Here is a 21,361-nt window from a genome sequence, read left to right as displayed (position 1 = left end):
CCGATGCGCTGCAAGAGCCTCAGATGGATGCAATTCGTCGAGAGCTTATCGAATTGATACTGTGACTCAAATTGCATGTGGATGATCGTGACTGCGTTGTTTTTTGAGCTTCATTCCGAGTCCGATGCCAATTCCGAGTGCGAAAGTCAACTCCATCTGTCAAGAAATGGCGAAGTGATGCAAGTTGATGTTGTGATATGTCGTATTGTTTGTTGTTGCATGCCATTGCATTGTTGACGCCAAGGACATGTCGTGCTTAGGTTTCGAGGTTGATGCTCCGCCCAAAACGACCATACAGGACCTTCTTCAGCTCTGACATCTCTTCCTGAATAGACTCGAGCTTTGACTTCAGTGCATCGACTTCCTCATCAATGGTCTGAGTCGAGCTTTCGAGTAGCTCGAGGACCTGTGGTTGTGGTAACGAGACGAAGCAGTCACCAACTTTGTACCTGTAAGAACGTCAGCAAGTTGTTGATTGCTCTTGCTGTCTGTGATAGTCGCAGAGGCTTGAACTTACGGGACTTTCTCCTCATCATCTACAAGCTCAAGTTCCGTCGAGATCTCCTCAAGATCTTCTTTCTCCTTCTGTTAGGAGTTAGCATTGCATTCTCAGCAAAGCGAGCATCGTCTATCGCTCCTTCTTTATCATTACAGTGAAGGTAGTGTCTAGTTTCCTGCAGTTCAAAGGACCTCACTATGGGGTACAGAAAGGAAGGCAATGGCACGGCGGCGGCGCTGGAAGGGTTCACTCACGATCTTCGCCCTGAGCTCCTCCTCTAACAACGTCTCCTTCTGATGCAGAGAGCTGAATTTGTTGATCTTCTCCTGGTCCTCACGGCGGACTTCCATGTCCTCGCCGCCTGCTGATGCCTCCTCCTCTTTGGTGAGCTATCTGTTCATTAGCGGCAAATCTTGCAAGTGGGCCGTCTGCTCGCATCTCACCATACGACGCTGCATACTGTGAGAGTAGGGACTCTGTATGAGGTTTGTTGTTCTGGTAAAGCGTGCGCGGAACGAGTTGGAGCAAGTTGTTGATGGTCTTGGCGTTGGTGATGAACTTTTGAGATTGGCGGGCGTTGTTCTCCAGGGCCTCGCTCGGGTGTTTACAGAGCGCCAAGACCACACCCAAATGGCAAGCACGATGGAGGTCACAAGTGGTGCAGCTTTTTCGATCTACATGAAGCGATTTTAACATCGCGGTGCGTGGAAGATGTGAATTAGGAGACCACAGTGGTATTAATTGCTCGCTTGCGGATGCTAAACGCTTGCAACAATGAGCTCAACGCCTGCAAAAAGTACATAGCTACACCAAGATCTACGTGGTCCCATCATCAACCGTGTCCTTGTGCCAAAGATCACCAGGTCCCACGTCGATAGGCCCAGCTGCTGAGCCGGCAGCAACTCCAATCGTGCTACCTGTGTGTGTTCCGGCAGTCGAGAAGAGCATCCAGAACACCATGAAATGCAGACCTAGCAAATACGCTGCGAATATGTTCCGACTCGTTCTTGTCTGTAGCACGAACTTCGTTACGCGCAAGACCATGCGCTCGAAGATGTGCATGCGCTTCATCGCGCGAGCTGACTCTCTGCCTCTGAAGGCAGCGAAAGGTGACAGATTCGACTCGTAGGCGGAACGGTACCGGTCGGTCGCATTGTCGCCGATCTGAACAGTGGATGGGTTTGGATTGGCTCCGTACGATGACGCAGAGGTTACGGGACCTCTATTATGTGCATTGTAAGATGACACATAGCGCGTCTTCTCGTAGAGGTCGAGGTTGTCCTTCTGAAGCGAGCCGATTTCAGATCGCAGTGAGGAGATCGTCGAATGTGACTTTTGGAGCTCGGCCTCGAGCTCGGAATTGCGCTTCTTGAAGCGGTCACGCTGCGCTGTAACCATAGGCAGGATACCGGAGCCTCCGCCCACCTGCTCACCAGCGCGCAGTGAGGCGAGGGTGTTTTGTGAAGAATTGTCGAACCCGGAGATGATAGATGAGGTAGGTGATGTCGCTCTTCCACGTCTTGTGCCTGCGAAGGACGACTGTGGGTATCTGGACACATAGGTCCCTGCCACTGACATGCCAGAGGGATCGAATGCATTCGACGCCTCTTGTTGCACTTTTTCGAGATCAGCCTCCAACGTCTCATTGAGCGCTCTTGACTTCTCGAGCTCCATGTTGGCCTGTGATAGCTCTTCTTGTAGGGCCTCCAATCTGCTTTGCAAATCGTTGTGAGACACACGCAAGACCGTCAGCTCGTTGCTGATCTTCTTGTTACGCGCCAGCAGCAATTGCTCTAATGTTTCGCCCTTTCCTTTGCCAGCAGCACCGTTTTGCGAGAGGGCGATCTCAGTTGCCTCGTCGTCATCGTCGCCTGTTGCGAACTCGATTGACTAGACATGTCAGCACAAGCTTGCATTTGGGTTCCGTGATTTGTTTTACCTTGAGCACCTCCAACTCCTGCTTCACATTATCGTAGTCACTCCACTTCTGCACCTTTTCGCGCAAAGCATCCTTCTCGCTCTTGAGGGACTTGATTTCTCTTTCTAGGTTGCGTGAGCCGGTCTCGAGGCGTGTGCGCTCAGAGTCTTTCTCGAATCGTGCATTCTCAAGCTTGCGCAACAATGACGAGTTCTCAGAGCGTAGGCGAAGGAAAGCTGGGTCGTCCTCCACAGCAACGTGCTGGGCCTGTGCAGAGGCAGTTTGCGCAAGGTCCAGGCGCAGTTGTTCGTTGCGTGCTTCGACCTCAGCCAGGCGGTGGCTTGTCCTCTCCAATTCCGAGCTGACAATCTCGAGTTCTGCCGCTGTAGCGCCGGTGCTTTGCCCTGCACTCTCGTCCCCGTTGCCTAGCCTCTGAGATACCTCGTAGTTGGCCTTGAGCTCTTTCAACAGTCGATCCTGACTCTCGACCTTCTCTTCCAGACTCTTCTCCTTTGCCTCCCAGTTGTCCTTCTTTTCGTCTAGAACTGCAGACCATGAAGCCTCAATCTCCTTGATCTTGCTGTCGCGGCTGTCCTCGACGGTCTTGCGGGCTGTGCGTTCCTCCTCGAGCTTCTTCTCTGACTCCTCCAGTTGTGATGTCAAGCTTGCGACAGTCTTTTGTAACCGTGCGTTCTCAGATGTGAGCTTCGGGACAACTTCTTCGGCGGTTACAAGGGAGTCGACGGAGGCTTCGAGGAGAGGGTATGGGTCGGGTGCCTCTGATAGCGGTGAGTAGACTTGGAAGAAGGAGGCTTGGACGGTCTTGGAGTGGTTGGATATGAGGTCAATGAAGTTTTGGTATGCTACAAACCCTTAGCTTGATATGCTTAGATATGCCGGGCAATGAATGCACTTACACTTCAGGAGGCCTTTGATGTCGCTGAGCTTGCTTTCATCGTCTAGCTTCCTGAAGTCTTTGGTCTTTTGCGCCAGTTCTTTCCTCTGTGTGAGAGTGTCCCTCTGGTGTGCGACGACGTCTGAGGCTACGGTGTCGAGTTGAGGAATGAGGGCAGTAAGATCGATATCTGAAGCTTCATTAGCTCTCTACTATGGTTTACAAGCTACATGGCCATACTCCTCCAGGCTCCAATGGCTTTCTGGAACTTATTGCCCTCTTCTGTCTCTGGTTCCCCACCTGCTTGCTTCGGCTCTTCCTCTTGCGCCGCATGCGCTTCAACGTCCAGACCGCCCTCCATGGTTATATTCTCGGTCGCCTTCACACGCGTGCAGTCGTAGATATGCTATGTCAGCCAGATGGCAGTCCCGTATTTGACGAGTCCCGCTATCCTGTGTCGTGGTCAAGCTCATGTAGACACGAAGCTGGGGGTGACGCGCGCGCGGCAGGCTAGGCGACCGATTGGCCGCAATCATGAGCTTGTACCTGAGGGACCACCTCCACTGCCAGGAACATGGCCCTCGCCTCACGCCCTTAGCCAGCATGGCGCGTGTGATGATCCTGAACAATGGCAGAAGCAGCTCCCACTCCGCAAGGGATCACCCGCCCGCCGCCGCAGGACGGGCCCTTCGTCCTCCGCAAGCTCGTCTCGGACCTGCCGCTGTCCGCTGACGGGGAACATGGCGATGCGCGCATAACCTGTGTCGAAGTATGGGGTACGCACATATATTTCACATAAACATATATATATATATATATATATATATATATATATACATATATATACATATATATGATACACGTTCCTAGGCAGCTAACTGAAGCCCAGACGGCAACCTCTATGTTGGCACCTCTGCCGCCGAGATCCTCCACTTCGTCCTCCTACCGCCTGAGTCCAATGACCCTTCCGCAGAGCCCACCGCTATCATCGCCTCCAGGCTCGAGCCTCCGCACAACGATGGCCACGGGCCCGGCGTGCAGCAGATCCTCATTCTCCCTAAAATCTACAAAGCATGCGTGCTATGCAACAACACCCTCTCCATCTACTCGCTGCCCGAGCTGAGCCCAGACTCCACCTTCAAGCCCATATCTTGCTTATGGGTTGGAGGCGTGGACTTGAACGAAGAAGAGGGTGACGATGAAGGCGTGGTGGTAGTGATTGGCCTGAAGAAGAGGTTACGACTGGTCCAGATCACCGAGAACTCCCCACCAAGGGCAGTCAAGACGATCGAGTACGGCGGATGCTTAGTCTCGGTCAGACGGGAGACCTTCTCTTGCGCGGCAGACAGTCATTCATATGCGTTGCTGGACGTCATGCATCAGCAAAAGGTTGGCTTGTTCCCAATCTCGTCTCTAGATCCAGACGTTGGTGACGTTGGGGGAGCTGCAGAGACCATTGCGACTGTACCTCAAGGGCCTTCGAGAAGCGTGTCGTCTGCAAGCGTACAACTACATCAAGGCGGTCAGAAGGGTCACAATCGGAGCACCAGCCTCAACATTATGGGGATAGGCAGCGGTCCCTCTTCTCGAACCGCCAGCCCACGACCTCCAGCACACCGCTATGGCTTCGACGTGCCTGAGTCGCTATCGCGAACTGCATCGCCAGCACCAGGTCGTTCGCCCGCTCGATCTCCAACACGGCCAACTGAGGGCGAAACTACAGAAGGTGCGGCTGTTGGCAAGCCTTTACCGCCTCCACCAGGAGAGGATGCACCTCAGGTCGAGGTACAAGAAGCTCCACAACCTCCATCGTTCGTTCCTCTCAGACCACACATTGCCTCACCAAACCCCAACGAGTTTCTGCTCACAGTTGGCACTACACCATCTGAGCAAGGCGTTGGTATGTTCGTCAATCTTGACGGCGACATGTGCAGAGGAAGCATTCAATTTAGCAGTTACCCCGACGCAATCGTGGTTGATGGCTCAGGCATAGACTTGACGTCGTCCATGGGTCCTGACATGGACGCTGAGGAAGGCTACGTGCTGGCTGCGGTTCATCGAGGGGATGCAGACCACCTCGAATATGGTGTCGAGATTCAAAGATGGGACGTGGATCCTGGTGCAGGCGAAGAAACCAAAGACTGGTTGAACTTGAATTCGCTAGGTCTGTCAGCAAAGGGAGACAGCACGCATATTCCTGTGCCGTTAGGTATGCGTACTGTCGTCCAGCCTTACGATCTTGTCCTTCCTGAGATTGGGTCCAAGCTTACTGTACAACGGCTGCAGCTGCCCTCCATAGAGGGATCGATCTCAACAGAAGTCACGAAGGCACCTGCGACAGCTCAAGAGAAAGCAGATCTTGAGTTCACAGAGCGACTATCTAAGCTCAAGTCACGAAACGTGGTATGGGCCAGCAACCAGATATGGTGGACTGTTCGCAACCCGCTTGTCACACGCTTGGATTCACGCTTAGAACAAGCCCAATTCGCAGAAGACGGTACAACAATACAACCGAACCGTAACCCTGTTGAAAGAGTGCTCGGCGACATACGAGGACAAGACCCTCGCAATGAGTCGGAGTATCTCAGCCTCATCTACATCCGTCAGAAAGCATCCGTACTACTGTTCATGGACGTCGTTCTTCGCACGAAGACCAACATCATTATCTTCGAAAACGAGAAGCGAATCACTGAGCAAGCTCTTATCGAAGGCGAGGTAGATCCGCGAATAGTGTTATCGATGTTGCCAGTCCTAAGCCAGGAAGTCTTCCAAGGACCCGAAGGCATTCAAATATCTGGCGGTATCACAGCAGTCCTCCAACAGTTTCTGCAACAGACTGACCTTTCCACAATGCCGACAGATGTCAATGGACCATTCGGTGATAATCTGCTTCACTTTGTCAAAAGATACCTCCAGTTCTGGAAGAGGCGGAAAGGCATGGCAAGCGTCACAAGCGACCCGTTCGTCTTTAGCACTGTCGACGCAGCGCTACTTCATATCCTTCTCCTACTGGACCAAGGCAGCCCCAACGGTACATCGAGTCCAGGAATGTACCGTGCCGAGCTGAACGAGCTTGTCGATCGGGAGGTCGAGTGTTTCGATCGGGCGGTAGAACTCCTTGAACAGTTCAAACGGCTCTATGTGCTTAGCAGGCTGTATCAGAGCAACTGCAAGGCATCAGTCAAGGCTTCCAAAGTGCTTGCTACTTGGAAACGTATCCTTGACGGCGAAGAAGACGCGGGCGGTGCGTTTGTAGACGGCGAGAACGAGCTGCGAAAGTACCTCGCACGCATCCGGGATCAGTCGCTAGTTGAGGAATACGGTGCATGGCTAGCAAACCGCAACCCCAAACTCGGCGTACAGATCTTTGCAGACGACCATAGCAGGGTTAAGTTCGAGCCCACACGCGCCGTCGAGCTGCTGAAAGAAAGGGCCCCAGGTGCGGTCAAAGAGTACCTGGAGTACCTTGTCTTTGGCAAGAAGGTATGCGCCTTCCATCTTAGTAATCCTTTTTCAATCACTGACCATCACCAGCACACGCGCTACGTAAACGAACTAATCGCTTTCTACCTCGACACCGTAATTCATGAGCTTGAGTCTAGCCCTGAATCGCGCGCCACCCTCTCCCAAACCTACGAGACGTATCGCATCCTCGAGCCCCCAAAACCTACCTATCATCAGTTCATCACAGATAATGCGATACCCGCAGAGTGGTGGCAAGCGCGTCTGCGCCTCCTGCAACTCCTCGGCTCGAACCAACCCGCCACCTCCTCGTACGACGTGAGCACCATCCTGACCCGCCTCGAGCCGTACGAACAAGAACTCGTGCCCGAGATGATTATATTGCATGGAAGGCAGGAACAGCATCAGGAAGCGCTGAGGTTGCTCACGCATGGGCTGGGGGATTTTGACACGGCGATAAGCTACTGCTTATACGGGTATAGTTCCATCTTCCGGCCCATCACAACCGGCACCCTGCCCATCCCAGCATCCGAACTCCCCCCGCACGTTGAACAATCTCGACTTTTCAATTTCCTGCTCCAAGAGTTCCTTAACATCGAGGACTTATCGCAGCGCATTGAGCGCACGGGCGAACTCCTCGAGCGGTTTGGAGGCTGGTTTGATATTGGAGATGTGCTGGCGATGTTGCCGGATGAGTGGAGTGTGGATATTTTCTCGGGGTTCTTGATTAATAGTTTGAGGAGGTTGGTTAGGGAGAAGGCGGAGAGTGACATCGTGAAAGCGTTGAGTGATGCGCAGAATAGCCAGATGAGTGCTGACTTGGTGGAGAAAAGGGAGACTGCTGGGCCGACGACTGAGAGAGTTAGCTGATAACTAGACAAGGGCGGTCGCATGCAGATGATTTAGTGTAATGAACATAGACCTATACAGTCAGTCGTCTGCCAGGATGTCCGGCCGTGCAACAATCGGAAGGTGCATTCAGCTTCAGAGTTTGAGCCTTGCTTCTGCTTGCAGCTCGGCTCTTGCTGCACTCTTTACTCCCACAAACACACGTAGCGACTGTCCGATTTTACCATGTGTGTAACAGATGTCAAGTGCCCAAAAGAAACTCTGCACTCATCACCTTCTCAATGTACAAAGGCACATCATTCAATCCTCTGCTATGAATACTGCCCGTGGGCGCCCGCCAAGTGACATGCGAACTTCCCGTAAAGTGACACTGCGTACTAACGCCGAACGCTACTTCTGGATATCACCTAAACGTGCTCTAGTGGGCCCGCTAGACTGGGGCAAGCTAATTTTGACAGTGCGTAGCAATTGTGAGTACGGCTTCATGCATAATACTGCTATGATCGCTCAGGGAACAACTAATTCCGTTCGTGAAGGAGGTATTCTCGTGCGGATGATATGTGTTCTGGATTGGCAGTCTGGGCCCTCCTTCGCAGCATACTCATGTCGGATGTTACCTTGTGTGAAGACATACTCGACTAGAATAAGTGGCTTCCAACTTGAAGAGAAGGGTGGAACTGAGCATCAGTTCAACGCGGTGTACCAGGTTGACAACAACGTGGTTGATCTTGAGTGTGTTGACACATCCACAAGACAGCAGCTACAAGAGATGGGATCCAACCTAACAAAATATCTGCGGTGGCTTCCGTACAATGGCTTTGCGGTTTACGATGAGACCACACAAGGTGTAAAATTTTCGGGTGAGTGCAACTACTTCGCTGAAGGCCGTTTCGACACATACCGCAACGGAGGCTCGTATCCAACCTTCAAGAGCCAATATGCCAAGCTTGTTCCACCCACTTGTGTGTAAGTCAGAACCCCTCACAGCGTCGATTTCATGTAACACATCCTGCAGGTATTCTGTGTCGCGACCATTCAGAAACTCTTTTATGGGAGACATGGGTGTTGACGTTATGGAAGGCTTCGATTGATTGGTTTAACGTCCTATGTGAGTCTAAAACTATCGAAGACGAGTTATGGAAGGCTTTGTGCGGCGATACAACGAGAGTAATTTGCAGAAGGTCACATTTTCTTCAGAGATACTGTTGACTTTGCGGCATGCAGAAACCGGCAAGGGCACGTTCAAAGATGTCGACGATTCTTTGCAAATATCTCTGATGCCCTGACGGTTTGAGTCGTCAACGCGGTCACTATGGGCAAAGCAACCCTGCACAGGGCGATGTTCACTACAACACAGTCTGCATCCACGTACGATGGGTGCTGATAACCTATTCAGTTGCTGTGGTTGTCATGAAGTTGTTCTTCTTCGTATGGGTTGTAATCCAGAGTAAAAGAGAGCAAGCGAGACCGGCAAAAGATTGGCAGGCTGGGACTAGGCGTCGTATCACGACTTCAAGTCGAGCGCATTGATTGTGCTGTTTCATGTGCTCGATGATGGTAGCCAGCGAGGATTGGCAGACATCGGGACTACGAACAGACAGAAAGAGCTGACGGAGATATCAAGGGAAACAAAAGTGCATCTGGTGGCAACCGATCAGGGGTAGAAACTTTCAACGTCGTAGGCTCCATATCAGCTGGTAACAAGTCCGATTGCTTGAAGTGCAGATTTCCTGGAATAGACGTCAAAAATGCTTTTTGTAGATGAGGATAGGTAGAGAATGGCAGAAGCGGGGTGAACGAACAATGCGGGGTAGATCAGAGGTCCATCCTACAGATGTTCACCGTCAATCAGTCCACGTGTGTCGCATGCCACTCTTTCGTTCATTATCTGAAAACCACGGAGAGAGTTGTTACTGAAAGATGGCAACGGAAACGCTCCAGACCGAGGCCCACAAGGGACCTGCTGCATCAAACGTCAGCGAACACACAGCCAATCCCTACAAAGCTGCTCGCGAAGCTCTCCACCGAGATGGTTTCGTCATCCTCTCCGCAGCTCTCTTCCCAACCTTCGACCTCGAAGCACTCCGCTCAGCAGCAACACGCATGACCGAAGCTGCACGCACAGGAAAATGGCCATACATCCGCACTCTCCCCAAACAGTTCCCACCATGGCCTCAGGACCCATCAAAAGGCATATGGGGCGTGCAGCACCTGCTCCATCCGTCAAATCCAGATCATGCACTGTTCGCAAAAAGCTACTTCGATGAGGAGCTGCTGAGGTACGTCGCTGCATTGATTGAGTGCAGAGAAGAGGACCTCACGATGGAATTGTACAACATGCTTGTCCGCCCAGACGCCGACTTTAGCTTGCGCTGGCACAGAGATGACATCGCTACTACTGCTACGCCGGAGGAAGAGATGGAGCGCTTGAATAGGCCGGGGTATCATGCGCAGTGGAACCTTGCGCTTTTCGATGATAGCAGTCTTGTCCTTGTCCCTGGGAGCCACAGACGCGCAAGAACCAATGCAGAACGAGAAGCCGACCCATATGAACCCAATATGCCGGAGCAGATCACGGTTCAGTTAAAGGCTGGGCAAGTCGCGTTTTACAACAATAACATACTGCACAGGGGGGTGTATGATAGTACCAAGGAGCGAATGACGTTGCATGGGAGTATTGGGACGGTAGCGGCGGGTGAGCAGAGGGCAAGGAATGTGTTGCAGCATGGTGTCGGAGAGTGGGCAAAAGAAGATGATTTTGGGGATCTGGAGCCGAAGATGAGGGAGAGGGCGACAAAGATGAGGGAGAGGCTAGTAGAGTTGGGAAAGAGAAGCAAAAATGTTGGGTTCTTTTCGAAAGACGAATGATAAATTCAATCTAGGTATATAGTCTTCCATTCTTGCCCCTCAAATAGATCTTTAGGAGAGGTGATGACAACCGCTCCTATTCTTTCGTAGTGCCTGCCACGGCACGAGTGTTTCGAAAGCCTCAGCAACAGACCACTGAAAAACCAACGATTACCTCTCCGGAGATTGAGATGGTCTTCGATAGCCTTGCGTCGTTGCCGTTTGGTAGACATCAACGCTTCAGAGTGACAGTCGACTATCTGGAGCAGCGCTACAATCAGGGTTTCCGGTCGCTCCATTGGGTGCTCATGCAAATGCACAGTTACCTCGAATCCTTCAGTAAAGTCTAACCAAGCGCGACCGTCCTCCAAGAATACCAATTGTGGATCCTCTACGTCTAACTGTCGGATCTTGGTTCTGATTTCCAAGACAGGATGGCGATGACTCTCGCAAAAGCATTCATCGAAGTAGCTCAGGAGGATTGGTTGGCCGATTCCGGAGCGCAAGACAACCTCTCGTAACCAATGTATCCGATACAACCTCCCCACTTCGATTGACACGTTACAAGAGGCCCAGGACCATGTTGGAAATGAACGTGCGACTGACATGTCGCATCCATTCAGCACTCTTTCTGTCAGACAGTGTCGGGAAGGCTCCCACCACAGCGTCTCAATAGTTTGTACAGATGTACTTGGATGGAACCAGAGAGCAGACCGGAACTGTGCTCCATATATCAGAGAGTAAGACTGTTGCAGGCCCGCCAAAGCTTGAAGCTTATCTTTCGGGTAAGTGAGTAGGCAACTGGAGTACCAAGCGACGACCTTGTAGTATCGCTGCGACGCACCTAAATCCCAGCTGTGAACATCTGATGGTTCCATATCTCCAAGTTATTTCAAGTCAACAACTTCGTAGAAGCTGTGCGACATCGACCCTCGTCCGTAATACCGGCCATCTTCTGCCTTCAAACAGCGTTTGCATTCAAAGTACACCTGGTCAGTCGAGAATTGTAGCGTTCGTCGGGATAGTAAGCGTTCTTGAACGCACCACGCTCTTCTGTGCATGGGATTCCTTGCTAGAACGATACTTGGCCTTTGCTTGTTTGTCAACATGGTCGTGTGATCGTGATGGCACATGAACGTCTGGACAGGTAGCCTGGCCCGGAGGAACTCGTGCTCTTGCACGAACAGGCCTTTACTACCATCGACAGCGGCATCTGCAGCTATTGTACAGTATGCGTCGCCGTAGTATTGAGCCATGCGGGCACTCTCGTACTTCCAGTCTTCACTGCTGTCCTGCACTATGCAAAGAGAATCAATCCAGAGATACCGAATGTTCAGAGATTTCGTTACTGTGATTGCGTCTTGATAGGTTTTGCATAACAAGTCCCATGGAAGCTGTTGACGGTGCTGAGACATGTTGTGATCAGAAGTGCATAATTGGCGCACCTCGCCCCAACAGTGGCTTAGGATGGTGTAGAAACCGCGCTGGTTTTGGCCTGGTATCATGAGATATGGTGAGTCTAGACTATCATTCAGACCCACGTCGATGACTCGGGATGGAAGGTACGGTGGAGAATTCTCGAGGGACCTTCCCACCGCGTTGATCTGACATTGTGCGTGCTTTTTGTCGCAATGGGATACCCAGGATTTGATCGTACGCATGGTGTCTCTCCTGAAGCGAAGATTGCTGGGGTTGGTGACTGCAACAGGGCGTTAGCTCATGGTCATAAGAAATGGTGGGTGGTAGACCGACCCCAGATCGACAAAGCGGTCAGACTCCCAACTATGTGTCCATGGAATCGTACTATGATGTCATACTTTCCGTATCTCTTGAGCAACAAGTCAACAGGCCGTTGACAACTCAGCAGCTCTCCGCGGTATGAAAGCGAGCAATCGGGACAGAAACGCATGATGGATTGAAGTTCACCGTCGGAGTCTGGAGGAATGAAGGATCCTAGGATCGCACAGACCGGACATGTAGAATTGCCAGTCCACTTCATAGAGAATGGCGTCCCACCCCAGATCTGGTTGAATGGTATTTCTCGACAGTCTGAACAGAGCATAGGCTGATCGCTTTGATCAAGCAGCTCTTGGTCGTCCCATGATAGGAGAGAATTTCTTTCATCCGTGTCAGAAGCATCTGCGTGATCCTCATCACTGAATAAAGCATCGCTCGATGCACTCAATCGCCGAGAGCCGTTGTTACTTCCAGTTCCTTCGAAGGAGAGTTCGGAACCAAGGTCTTGATTATCGATTGCATCCTCCGATGAGCTTGAGGCGGTAGACTGCTCATCGTTGCTCTCGTTGTCCAGACTTGCTTCGCTTTCGCCATCATTGAGTGTAGAAAAACTCGAAACCGAATCGTCGTCGAGTACGCCATCAATCATCTCGTCAAATGCTGATGCACGAGTTTAGGTTGGTAGATAGAAGAGGGGTAAGTCTGCGAGGATAAAATCAGAGAAGCTGCAGCCAAGCTTACGGCTGCTTACGGCTTTTTGTTTGTAGGCTGCGTGATTATCAGCGGTAACAGCGGGCTTACTATTGCAATGAAGTATTGGCCGCTGTTGAATGCATGCATAAGGCTGAGATCCAATAGAACCTCAAAGTGCCTAATAGGATTAGCTTTGCCTGCAGACCAGTATTGACACATCGAGCGGGGTATCAACGTGATCGAATATAGCCTTTTTTAGTTGGGGTCTGAGCCTGCTCAGTATCTGGATATCGCAATTTCTCTGCCTCTTTCTCATTCTCTAGACCGCGTCCGTAGATATGGATGTCCAATGGTTATCTCACGAGGTAGCGAACGGAAACAATCAATTCGATACCTAAGAGCCTGTTGGCCCGTTTGAGCCGACCGACAAACTACAAGAGTCGTCAATCAGCGGCCAGGTAGATTCGATACAAGATAAGATAGACCCCGACCACAATGTCGATGATATCAGTGTACCGATCGAAGATGAACGCGAGCTTCGAATTAGCTATGTCGATAAGGTGTAAGTTCTATCGCAAGGCTGCGTGTCGGTCACGTCGTCACTAATGTTGATTAGCTATGACAAGTAAGTTGACTAAGCGATTCATTGACCTCAGCATGGTGCATCTGGATAACGAAGGTCAGCTCTGACAAAGGATTTACTTTGTACAAGAGGAAGAAAAGACAGCAATCCTTGAGTAAGAAGTACTCCATCGTTGTCATGCGCAGCTACAACATGCGCAGAGAATTGTTGGGTACAACAATCGAGCTTCGGCAGGCGGGAGGTCTTCATGAAGTACTTAAGACGATCTACAAGGGTGTCGATAATATGACACTGGAAGAAGTACCGCCTGAAGTAAGAAGACGGATTGAAATTTAGAACGATGAGGGTCTGACAGTGGAGCTTGTAGATTTCACCCCAGGATCTTTATCATGCTAGTAAGCAACTCACGGAACATGCAGAGCGGCTGAAAAATCCCGGATCAGAGGACCGCACTACGTACGACCAGATACAGCTTGCTCTGAGAGTGGTCCAGAACGAGTTCGCAAGAGAAGGCCCGACGATTGAAACGCTGTTAGCCAAAGGTGAAATCACATGGACCCTTCTCTGGGCTCTGTTTCCCCGCAACGAGCTGATCGTCGACAAGGACGAATTGAAGCAGACAAGAGCCTACTTTGCCAGATACCACGACACTTTCAAAGATGACCAAGGCGACATGGTTTTTGGCCGAGATGTATGTTTCGTGGACGACAATGGTGAAAAGATGGGGTTTGTGCGCAAGGGGTACCTTGCGCTACACATCAAAGAGTTCCCAGGATCTCAAAAGATCATAGAGCTGCCGTTTTATCCCCTGCGATATGTGACGGACTGCCAGGGAACCCGGTCTGAACTTTTAAAAAGAGGGAGGAAGAGAATGCAAGACGGAGCATCAAGGTTGCATGATTGTTCTGGTCATGGCGTGCAGACCAAACATAACCTCAATGGTGCTCGATATCTTGAGCCGTTCCAGGTAGGTATATAACTGACGCCCCAAGAAACTCCCGGTACTGATTTCGCCGTAGTGTGAGGGGCACGTAGTTGTGGACCATGCTACGTTTGGTCAGCTGTGTCCTGAAGACGAACTGATCCCTTACATATACCGCGCCATCGACAAGGAGGTTATATCCGATGAACAGATCATGACCATGCCTGCTATTCTGTACGGGTTTCATCTGGGCAAGAAGGTTTGGGGTAGGTGAAACACATTCTTCCTGTTGGACGGTGAAGAGAGAGTTGCTCCTCCGACTATCGATGTGCTAATTGTCATATTAGGTGGCTTCCTCGTCAAGGACATTGCTCCTATTCAGTGGCACCCGGAAATCTTCGCACAATTGGTCCTCCCGCAAAGCAAGAAAGAACTGATAGGGTTGCTGGTCAGGGAACACTCATCAAAGAGTGACACCTTTGACGACTTTGTGGAAAACAAAGGCAGGGGTCTCATTGGGCTATTGTGTGGACCTCCAGGGGTTGGCAAAACTCTCACTGTGGAGGCGATCGCAGAAATCGCACAACGTCCTCTCTACACTATCAACTCAGGGGAGCTCGGTGTTGACGCAGATACACTTGACGAGAAGCTGGAGCGCATTCTACAGATTGCAGAAGTTTGGGAAGCCATCGTCCTTCTCGATGAGGCTGATGTGTTCTTGGTCGAGAGGAGCAAGGATGATCTCCATCGGAACGCAGTAGTCTCGGTGTTCCTAAGGCGCTTGGAGTACTATCGGGGCATATTGCTGTTGACCACGAACCGTGCCGATGCCATGGATGCTGCCTTCGAGAGTAAGTGACAAGTCTTAGACGTACTGAAGGATGAGGAACTTACCACAGCAAAGGTCGAATTCACTTCAGAATTGCCTATCCAGATCTCGATGCCAACGCACGCCTGGTGATCTGGAAAGCGCATTTAGCACGCCTGTCGACAAGTGCTAGCGTGACGCTCTGTGTGACTGAAGATGAGTATGCAAAGCTTGCAGCCATGGCCCATAACGGCCGACAGGTAGGTCTTCGGTGGTTATGTTGCAGACACTCTGAGTAAATGTTGATCTTTCACAGATTAAGAACGCAGTCCGCTTGTTGAGCTTGCTGGTCAGCAAACGCAAAGAAGCTGTGAGACTGGAGCATATTGAAGCTGCGATCATGTAACATGGTAGAATGTCTTCCGAGTGAATGATGTTGTCACTGTTCCTGTCGTTCCTGAGTAGTATATGGTGAGAAGGAGGTTTAGCATGGGACAGTAATTGCGGGGTAGCTGTTGCCGATTTAGTAGCAAATTTCTACGATTCCCGTATGTGCAATACTATTGTTGAAAAAAAAACCTCTTCATCAACAACAACCCCAGCATCGGTGGTTTGGTGGAAGCACCGATGTGCTGCCATAGATAGGGAGTTCCTCTGTGTCTTCTCTGGTTTGTTGTTTATCCATTTTGGTTTTGCAATTCGTGGTTCTGTTTTTGGTGCATTTCCTGCGTAAGGCTTGGCGTAGCCAAAGAGAACGATCAGAAACAAATTTCGGAAAAAAATGAGCAAATTACAGGACAATGCAACACACAATCCCTATGTCTCGTGTGCTATGGCGGCCGCAGCAAGTGGTGGCTTGAGCGATGCGCTCATCCTTTCGGGGTTGATGGACGGGCGTCGTCGGCAGGTCACTGTACGTTGCAAGTCCAGCTAGATTCTCGTACGTTCTTTTTCACTCGAGTCCTCAAGGACATTCAACGCCAGGACGGACCCACTTCAATGATATTGCAGCCTTGGCCTAGGCATACTCTCCCCGCATGCCCATGAGCGCGCCAACCGCGAACGCATGCTCAACACGAACGCACGCTCAACACGAACGCACGCTCAACAGCAGTTAATTCAGACCGGGAAGTTAGTGGCTGCTTGACAACCTTGTTCTGCTTATACTTGAAGAATTTGCGACGAGAGATAGGCATATTTTTTATGTGTGGGTGGCTGCAATACTATAGAGGTGTGGTGTTGACATGTGTTGATGGGGGACGCGTGCGCACGGGCCTGAAAGTGTTCAATCAATAAAAACGAGCTTCCTACAATCCGTTTTCGGAATAGCATTTACATCTCTGGGTTCTTGGCGTTTCTTTGATCAGTAGGAGTGGAAATGAGACCGCGGAATTTGAAAGTCCCGGGTTCCGGATTTGTAAAGATCTTAGTAAGAAGCTGCATGTCGGAGTTACAAGGTGGAGTTAGGATGAAGGATGATGTTGCGAGTTGGCTGTGTATGTGAAAGCTAGGGATCATGTGATGGAATGCCGCATGTGGGGCTTTAGACTGCACATATTAACTGTGAAGAAGGGTCATTTATATATAAGTTGACAGTTCCTCAGCAATTGTGGCATTGAGCAGTTTTCAAAGCCGTTCTTCTCTTAGATCTTTAACCAGTTCAAAATGCCCACCACCGTTGTTGTCGGCGCCTCGCGCGGAATTGGGGTACGTATATGAAACTACATCCTTCATAGCAGGGCATTCCTACCCTCAAAATATAAAGCAAAAGCTAACGCATCCAGTACCAATTCATCCAAACCCTCGCCTTGGAAGGAAACACCGTGATTGCCACCGCCCGCAATGTCGCCGACCTCGAGGGCAACGTGAAAGCCGACAAGATCCCAAATACACACGTAGTTCAAGCCGATCTCACATCCGCAGACTCCCTGATAGCCGCCGCCAAGGCCACATCGTCCCTCGTCGATGGCCAGATTGACCACCTGCTCATCAACGGCGCCTTCCTCTCATCGACGGGCGGTATGAACCCCACCGATTTCGCCGACAAGCCAGAGCTCTTCCTCGAGGAGCTCAAGAAGAGTGTCGAGGCAAACATCGCCGGCCCCCTCTTCGCGATCAACGCCTTCCTGCCGCTCCTCCGCGCAGGCAAGGAAAAGCGCGTGACGTACATTTCCACCGGCGTCGCCTACGTGCCCGAGACCATCGACACGCGTATCTCGAACTCGGTGCCCTATTCCGTGAGCAAGGCGGGTGGGAATATGGTTATTGCCAAGTTTGCGGCTGAGCTGCAGGACGAGGGGTTTACTTTTCTGAGTATTGCGCCCGGCGGGGTGGCGACGGAGGCGATGACGGACATGTCGAAGTGTGAGTTGTTTCTTTTCTTTGCTTTATCTTGTAGAGGCATGGCTGGGTTATGTAGGGGTTGTATTCTTGATTTTTTCCCAACAGACTTGGCAGTGATACTAACAAGAATTTCTTAGTCACCGACGAAGAGATGGCGAAGATGCAGGTCATGCTTGGCAGGATGATGCAGAAGTACCCGGAGTGGAAGGGCCTCATCTCTCCCGAGGAGTGCGTAAAGAGGATTCTCAACGTTGTAAAGAATTCAAAGGTGGAGCAGAGCGGCCAGTTCTTAAGCTACTGGGGCAACACCACTCAATGGCTGTAAACCGTAGAGCCCGGATAGGTGCTGCTAATATTGTTCTGTAAGTATGTTACCATTATTTTAATATTGGTCTTCTGCTTCATGGTTGAACACTTGTCCCGTCACCAGAGATAGTCGATAGATAGGTCCCGCCAGACCCTTTGGTCGATTCGATAGAAGGCCACGATATCAACCATCTTTCCTGGAACGTGTATGTCCTGGGGCAACTGCCGGTGCCCAGACCCATGCATTGTTTTCGAGTCTTCTATATCGCTTATGAATTTCGTCCCATATCCATGGACCAACAGATGCGTTGGCTTGTGATGCGTTGGGCTGTGCTGCGGTGGCGGATAATACTTTAAAGGTCCGATGCATGATCCTGTCGTAAGAGCTCCAGCTCAATATTGGAGTGGGCGGCCGTGAATCGTCAAGTCCAGACTTTCGTACGGTTTCTCGCAGACTCTCACATGGATCTTTGGCGCTCCCGGATTGAGTCCGCCGTCTTGGGAGGCTCGTAGAGATACACTGGGCCAATTCTTAAGTCTATCCCCATGTCCTCTGGAATGTTACAATCATCTCAATAAGGAGTTGTTGGATGGTAGCGAATAGGAGCTACAACCAATGAGAAAACATATTCTGCCTTGACTTCCATCGTTGTCGCGCGAATTTCTGACTAGCAAAGATTGTTCTTGATAATTCCTTTGATATAGAAGGTTCGCAACCATGAGGGTCTACGTAGGATTCGGAGGGTTTGATACAAAGTACGATAAAGGAAGAATCTGTTCCTAAGCTAAAGGCCAGTTTAAGCTGATATGTATGCAGTCCGGGAGTTTCGCCGATTGGGAGCGAAGATCGCAAAAAGCGACCCAGTGCGTCGGGATGCGCTAGCGTCTGTTCGCATGCAGGCAGTCTGCAGTAGCGTGCTCAGATGTCGCCGTAAGCTATCGTATGTAGTCAGCGTTATGTCTATCGTATATTGTCGTACGCATAAGGACAGCCCAAGACCGGACCAATGGGGCGACGCGAAAGCGGCCCCAGAAGCTCCCGCAAGCGAACTCGAGCCTGCAGTCTGGCGCTGAGCGAGCTGGTGGCTAGGTACACAGCCCAAGCGTCCAACGAGCGCCAGCTTACAGCCTGTCCGACTAGTCCCGTGGCGATGTACGACACCTGCACTGGGCGACAAACATTCACTTTTGCTTTGCGCTTTCTGACCTTCTACCGTCATACGCTTGCATGGTGATTGGTTGAACTGAACCGACGTTCATCGCTCGGAGAGAACGTGATCGCGACGATGCGTCTTCTGAAGCGCTTGCCGAGCGGCGGCTTCGAGCTAGTGTCGTTCAGCGACGACGACCCCCCTCCGTACGCTATCCTTTCGCACACCTGGACCGAGGGTCAAGAAGTCACGTACAATGAACTGGTCGCAGGTACAGGCACAGAGAAGACTGGCTACAACAAGATCCGCTTCTGCAGTGAACGAGCTGCAGCGGACGGCCTAGAGTACTTCTGGGTCGATACCTGCTGCATCGACAAGTCTACCAGCGATGAGCTCAGTACAGCGATCAACTCCATGTTTCGCTGGTACCAGCGGGCATCCAAGTGCTACGTATGCCTCTCGGACGTCGTTGTGCCGGACGAGGTCACCGACGCTGGAGTCTTCCGCTTAGCGTGGCAGGAAGGCTTTCGACGGAGCCGATGGTTCACGCGAGGCTGGACGTTGCAAGAGCTTCTGGCGCCGGCTGGTGTTGAGTTCTTCTGCAAGCACGGCAAGCGGCTGGGTAGCAGGGTGTCTTTGGAGCAGGAAATTCACAAGATCACCAAGATACCTATCGCGGCTCTAAGAGGGCAAAGCCTCAGCGAGTTCAGTGTTGAGGATCGAATGAGCTGGGCAGCTGGGCGCACGACGACGTTGAAGGAGGACAAGGTGTATTGTCTGTTGGGCATCTTTGGTGTGTTTCTGTCGCTTATATATGGAGAAGGAGAAGCATACGCCAATCTACGGCTGAAGGACGAGATACAGAGGCGGCAAGAGGGACACGGAACAGAAAGCTTGCGTGACTTGTCCGGTACGTCCTAACTCAGCATGGTAGCACACTTCTATGCAAGTTGTATACCGCTAAGCGTGTCTAGTCTTCTCGTCGCTACCATTCGCGAGGAACGAGCAATTTGTTGGACGAACAGACGAGCTCCGATCTCTCGAACAGCATCTCCTCGTCTCCGACACCCACCGTCGCATGACAATATATGGACTGGGAGGGTGTGGGAAGTCAGCGCTTGCCATCGAGCTTGCATATCGCGTACTGGCAACGCACGCTAGACTGGTGTTCTGGGTGCCTGCTGTCAGTCAGGACAGCTTCGAGCTTGCATACCGGGAGATCGGAGCCCGCCTCCGCGTACCAGGAATCACTGATGACAACGCGGACGTCAAGAAGCTTGTTCAGGTGGCACTCAGCTCAGAGAGCGTGGACGACTGGCTGATGATTGTCGATAATGCTGACGATCATGAGGTACTACTAGGTACCGCGAATAGCGACTTGAAGCCAGCTCGACTGAGCGACTATCTCCCGCGCAGTGATAGAGGCGCGATTCTTTTCACCACTCGAAGTAGGAAGGTGGCTAATGCTCTAACGCAGAGCAGTGTTCTGGGACTGAGTGATATGGGCAAAGCGGAAGCCAAGCAACTACTAATGCGACGGATAACGAAGCAGGCGTTGCTTGATGACGAAACGGCTGTAGACAAACTGTTGGACATACTCGCATGTCTACCGCTTGCTATCGTGCAGGCAGCCGCTTTCATGAACAACAACGATGTGTCAGTGCCCGATTACATATCGTTGTTCCAAAATACTGGTGCAGAGACCGAGCTCTTCGGCGAGCGCTTCGAAGACCCCAGCAGATACGATGAACTTGACAGCACGATCGCGAAGACGTGGCACATCTCTTTCGATCAGATACGCAAGCAAGATCAGCTAGGCGCGAAATATCTCTCGTTCATAGCATGTATTGACCGCGTCAACATCCCCCAGTCGTTACTGCCTCCTGGAGCCTCTTTGGTGCAGCAAACGAAAGCGCTGGGAACACTAACAGGGTACGCGTTCATAACAGAGCGCCTGCAAACGGGACAAGAGTCAGATGGAGGCAGGTTCTTCGATATGCACCGACTGGTGCACATGGCGTCTGTCTGGTGGCTTGACAGACACGATGAGCGTGCAGCATGGGTGGACGCAGCGGTGGCGCGGCTCGAAGAGGTAGTGCCGTACGGCGGGCATGAGAACAAGGAGGTATGGACGACGTACCTGCCGCACGCGATCTATGTGGCTGGAAGCTACGGTATAGCAGGCAATGCAGCCAGCACTTCGCTGCTAGATCGCGTAGGGCGGTGTCAAACAACCCTCGGGCAATATTCGGCAGCAGAGACGACGCACCGACAAGTCTTGTTGGTCAGAGAGAAAGTGCTTGGGCCCGAGCACCCAGACACGTTGACGAGCATGAACAATGTAGCGC

General features: G+C 51.4%; 8 protein-coding genes across 8 annotated transcripts in view; 5 read left to right on the top strand and 3 right to left on the bottom strand.

The window, feature by feature from the left end:
* Window positions 1-201: 201 nt before the first annotated feature.
* On the bottom strand, window positions 202-1,050 carry BU25DRAFT_415851 (Prefoldin, subunit 4). The gene is made up of 4 exons (XM_033707634.1): window positions 943-1,050; window positions 754-888; window positions 518-585; window positions 202-449 (listed from the first exon to the last, which is right to left on the bottom strand). The coding sequence occupies exons 1-4, from the start codon at window positions 955-957 to the stop codon at window positions 257-259; spliced, it is 411 nt and encodes a 136-aa protein (XP_033555860.1). The 5' UTR covers window positions 958-1,050; the 3' UTR covers window positions 202-256.
* A 238-nt stretch (window positions 1,051-1,288) lies between these two features.
* BU25DRAFT_379083 (uncharacterized protein) lies at window positions 1,289-3,886 on the bottom strand. Its single transcript, XM_033704187.1, has 4 exons — window positions 3,553-3,886; window positions 3,335-3,502; window positions 2,439-3,280; window positions 1,289-2,389 (listed from the first exon to the last, which is right to left on the bottom strand). The coding sequence occupies exons 1-4, from the start codon at window positions 3,671-3,673 to the stop codon at window positions 1,316-1,318; spliced, it is 2,205 nt and encodes a 734-aa protein (XP_033555859.1). The 5' UTR covers window positions 3,674-3,886; the 3' UTR covers window positions 1,289-1,315.
* BU25DRAFT_495551 (uncharacterized protein) lies at window positions 3,887-7,690 on the top strand. Its single transcript, XM_033711865.1, has 3 exons — window positions 3,887-4,088; window positions 4,202-6,795; window positions 6,847-7,690. The coding sequence occupies exons 1-3, from the start codon at window positions 3,941-3,943 to the stop codon at window positions 7,642-7,644; spliced, it is 3,540 nt and encodes a 1,179-aa protein (XP_033555858.1). The 5' UTR covers window positions 3,887-3,940; the 3' UTR covers window positions 7,645-7,690.
* Window positions 7,691-9,108: 1,418 nt separating this feature from the next.
* Window positions 9,109-10,576, top strand: BU25DRAFT_231827 (phytanoyl-CoA dioxygenase family protein). Its single transcript, XM_033701428.1, has one exon. It carries the CDS (start codon window positions 9,544-9,546, stop codon window positions 10,489-10,491), a length of 948 nt encoding a protein of 315 aa, XP_033555857.1. The 5' UTR covers window positions 9,109-9,543; the 3' UTR covers window positions 10,492-10,576.
* A 512-nt stretch (window positions 10,577-11,088) lies between these two features.
* Window positions 11,089-12,450, bottom strand: BU25DRAFT_231811 (HET-domain-containing protein). Its single transcript, XM_033701427.1, has 2 exons — window positions 12,288-12,450; window positions 11,089-12,169 (listed from the first exon to the last, which is right to left on the bottom strand). The coding sequence occupies exon 2, from the start codon at window positions 12,129-12,131 to the stop codon at window positions 11,358-11,360; it is 774 nt and encodes a 257-aa protein (XP_033555856.1). The 5' UTR covers window positions 12,132-12,169; window positions 12,288-12,450; the 3' UTR covers window positions 11,089-11,357.
* A 741-nt stretch (window positions 12,451-13,191) lies between these two features.
* On the top strand, window positions 13,192-15,736 carry BU25DRAFT_415846 (P-loop containing nucleoside triphosphate hydrolase protein). The gene is made up of 8 exons (XM_033707633.1): window positions 13,192-13,462; window positions 13,517-13,525; window positions 13,585-13,795; window positions 13,851-14,450; window positions 14,503-14,671; window positions 14,753-15,256; window positions 15,310-15,473; window positions 15,530-15,736. The coding sequence occupies exons 3-8, from the start codon at window positions 13,676-13,678 to the stop codon at window positions 15,617-15,619; spliced, it is 1,647 nt and encodes a 548-aa protein (XP_033555855.1). The 5' UTR covers window positions 13,192-13,462; window positions 13,517-13,525; window positions 13,585-13,675; the 3' UTR covers window positions 15,620-15,736.
* Window positions 15,737-16,878: 1,142 nt separating this feature from the next.
* Window positions 16,879-17,881, top strand: BU25DRAFT_426256 (NAD(P)-binding protein; the record flags this gene model as incomplete). The annotated part of the gene is made up of 3 exons (XM_033708407.1): window positions 16,879-16,920; window positions 16,998-17,577; window positions 17,694-17,881. 3 exons carry the CDS (start codon window positions 16,879-16,881, stop codon window positions 17,879-17,881), a joined length of 810 nt encoding a protein of 269 aa, XP_033555854.1.
* A 1,156-nt stretch (window positions 17,882-19,037) lies between these two features.
* The window catches only part of BU25DRAFT_415844 (kinesin light chain 1), a 4,462-nt gene continuing 2,138 nt past the window's right edge, over window positions 19,038-21,361 (top strand). The window contains exons 1-2 of the mRNA XM_033707632.1: window positions 19,038-19,923; window positions 19,988-21,354. Coding sequence (XP_033555853.1) covers window positions 19,149-19,923; window positions 19,988-21,354 — 2,142 coding nt within the window. The 5' untranslated portion in view covers window positions 19,038-19,148. The remainder of the gene's footprint in view (window positions 19,924-19,987; window positions 21,355-21,361) is intronic.

The sequence above is a fragment of the Macroventuria anomochaeta genome, assembly GCF_010093625.1.
Source record: "Macroventuria anomochaeta strain CBS 525.71 unplaced genomic scaffold BU25scaffold_52, whole genome shotgun sequence".
Classification (NCBI taxonomy): Eukaryota; Fungi; Ascomycota; class Dothideomycetes; order Pleosporales; family Didymellaceae; genus Macroventuria; species Macroventuria anomochaeta.
This window is presented reverse-complemented; position numbering and strand designations above follow the sequence as displayed.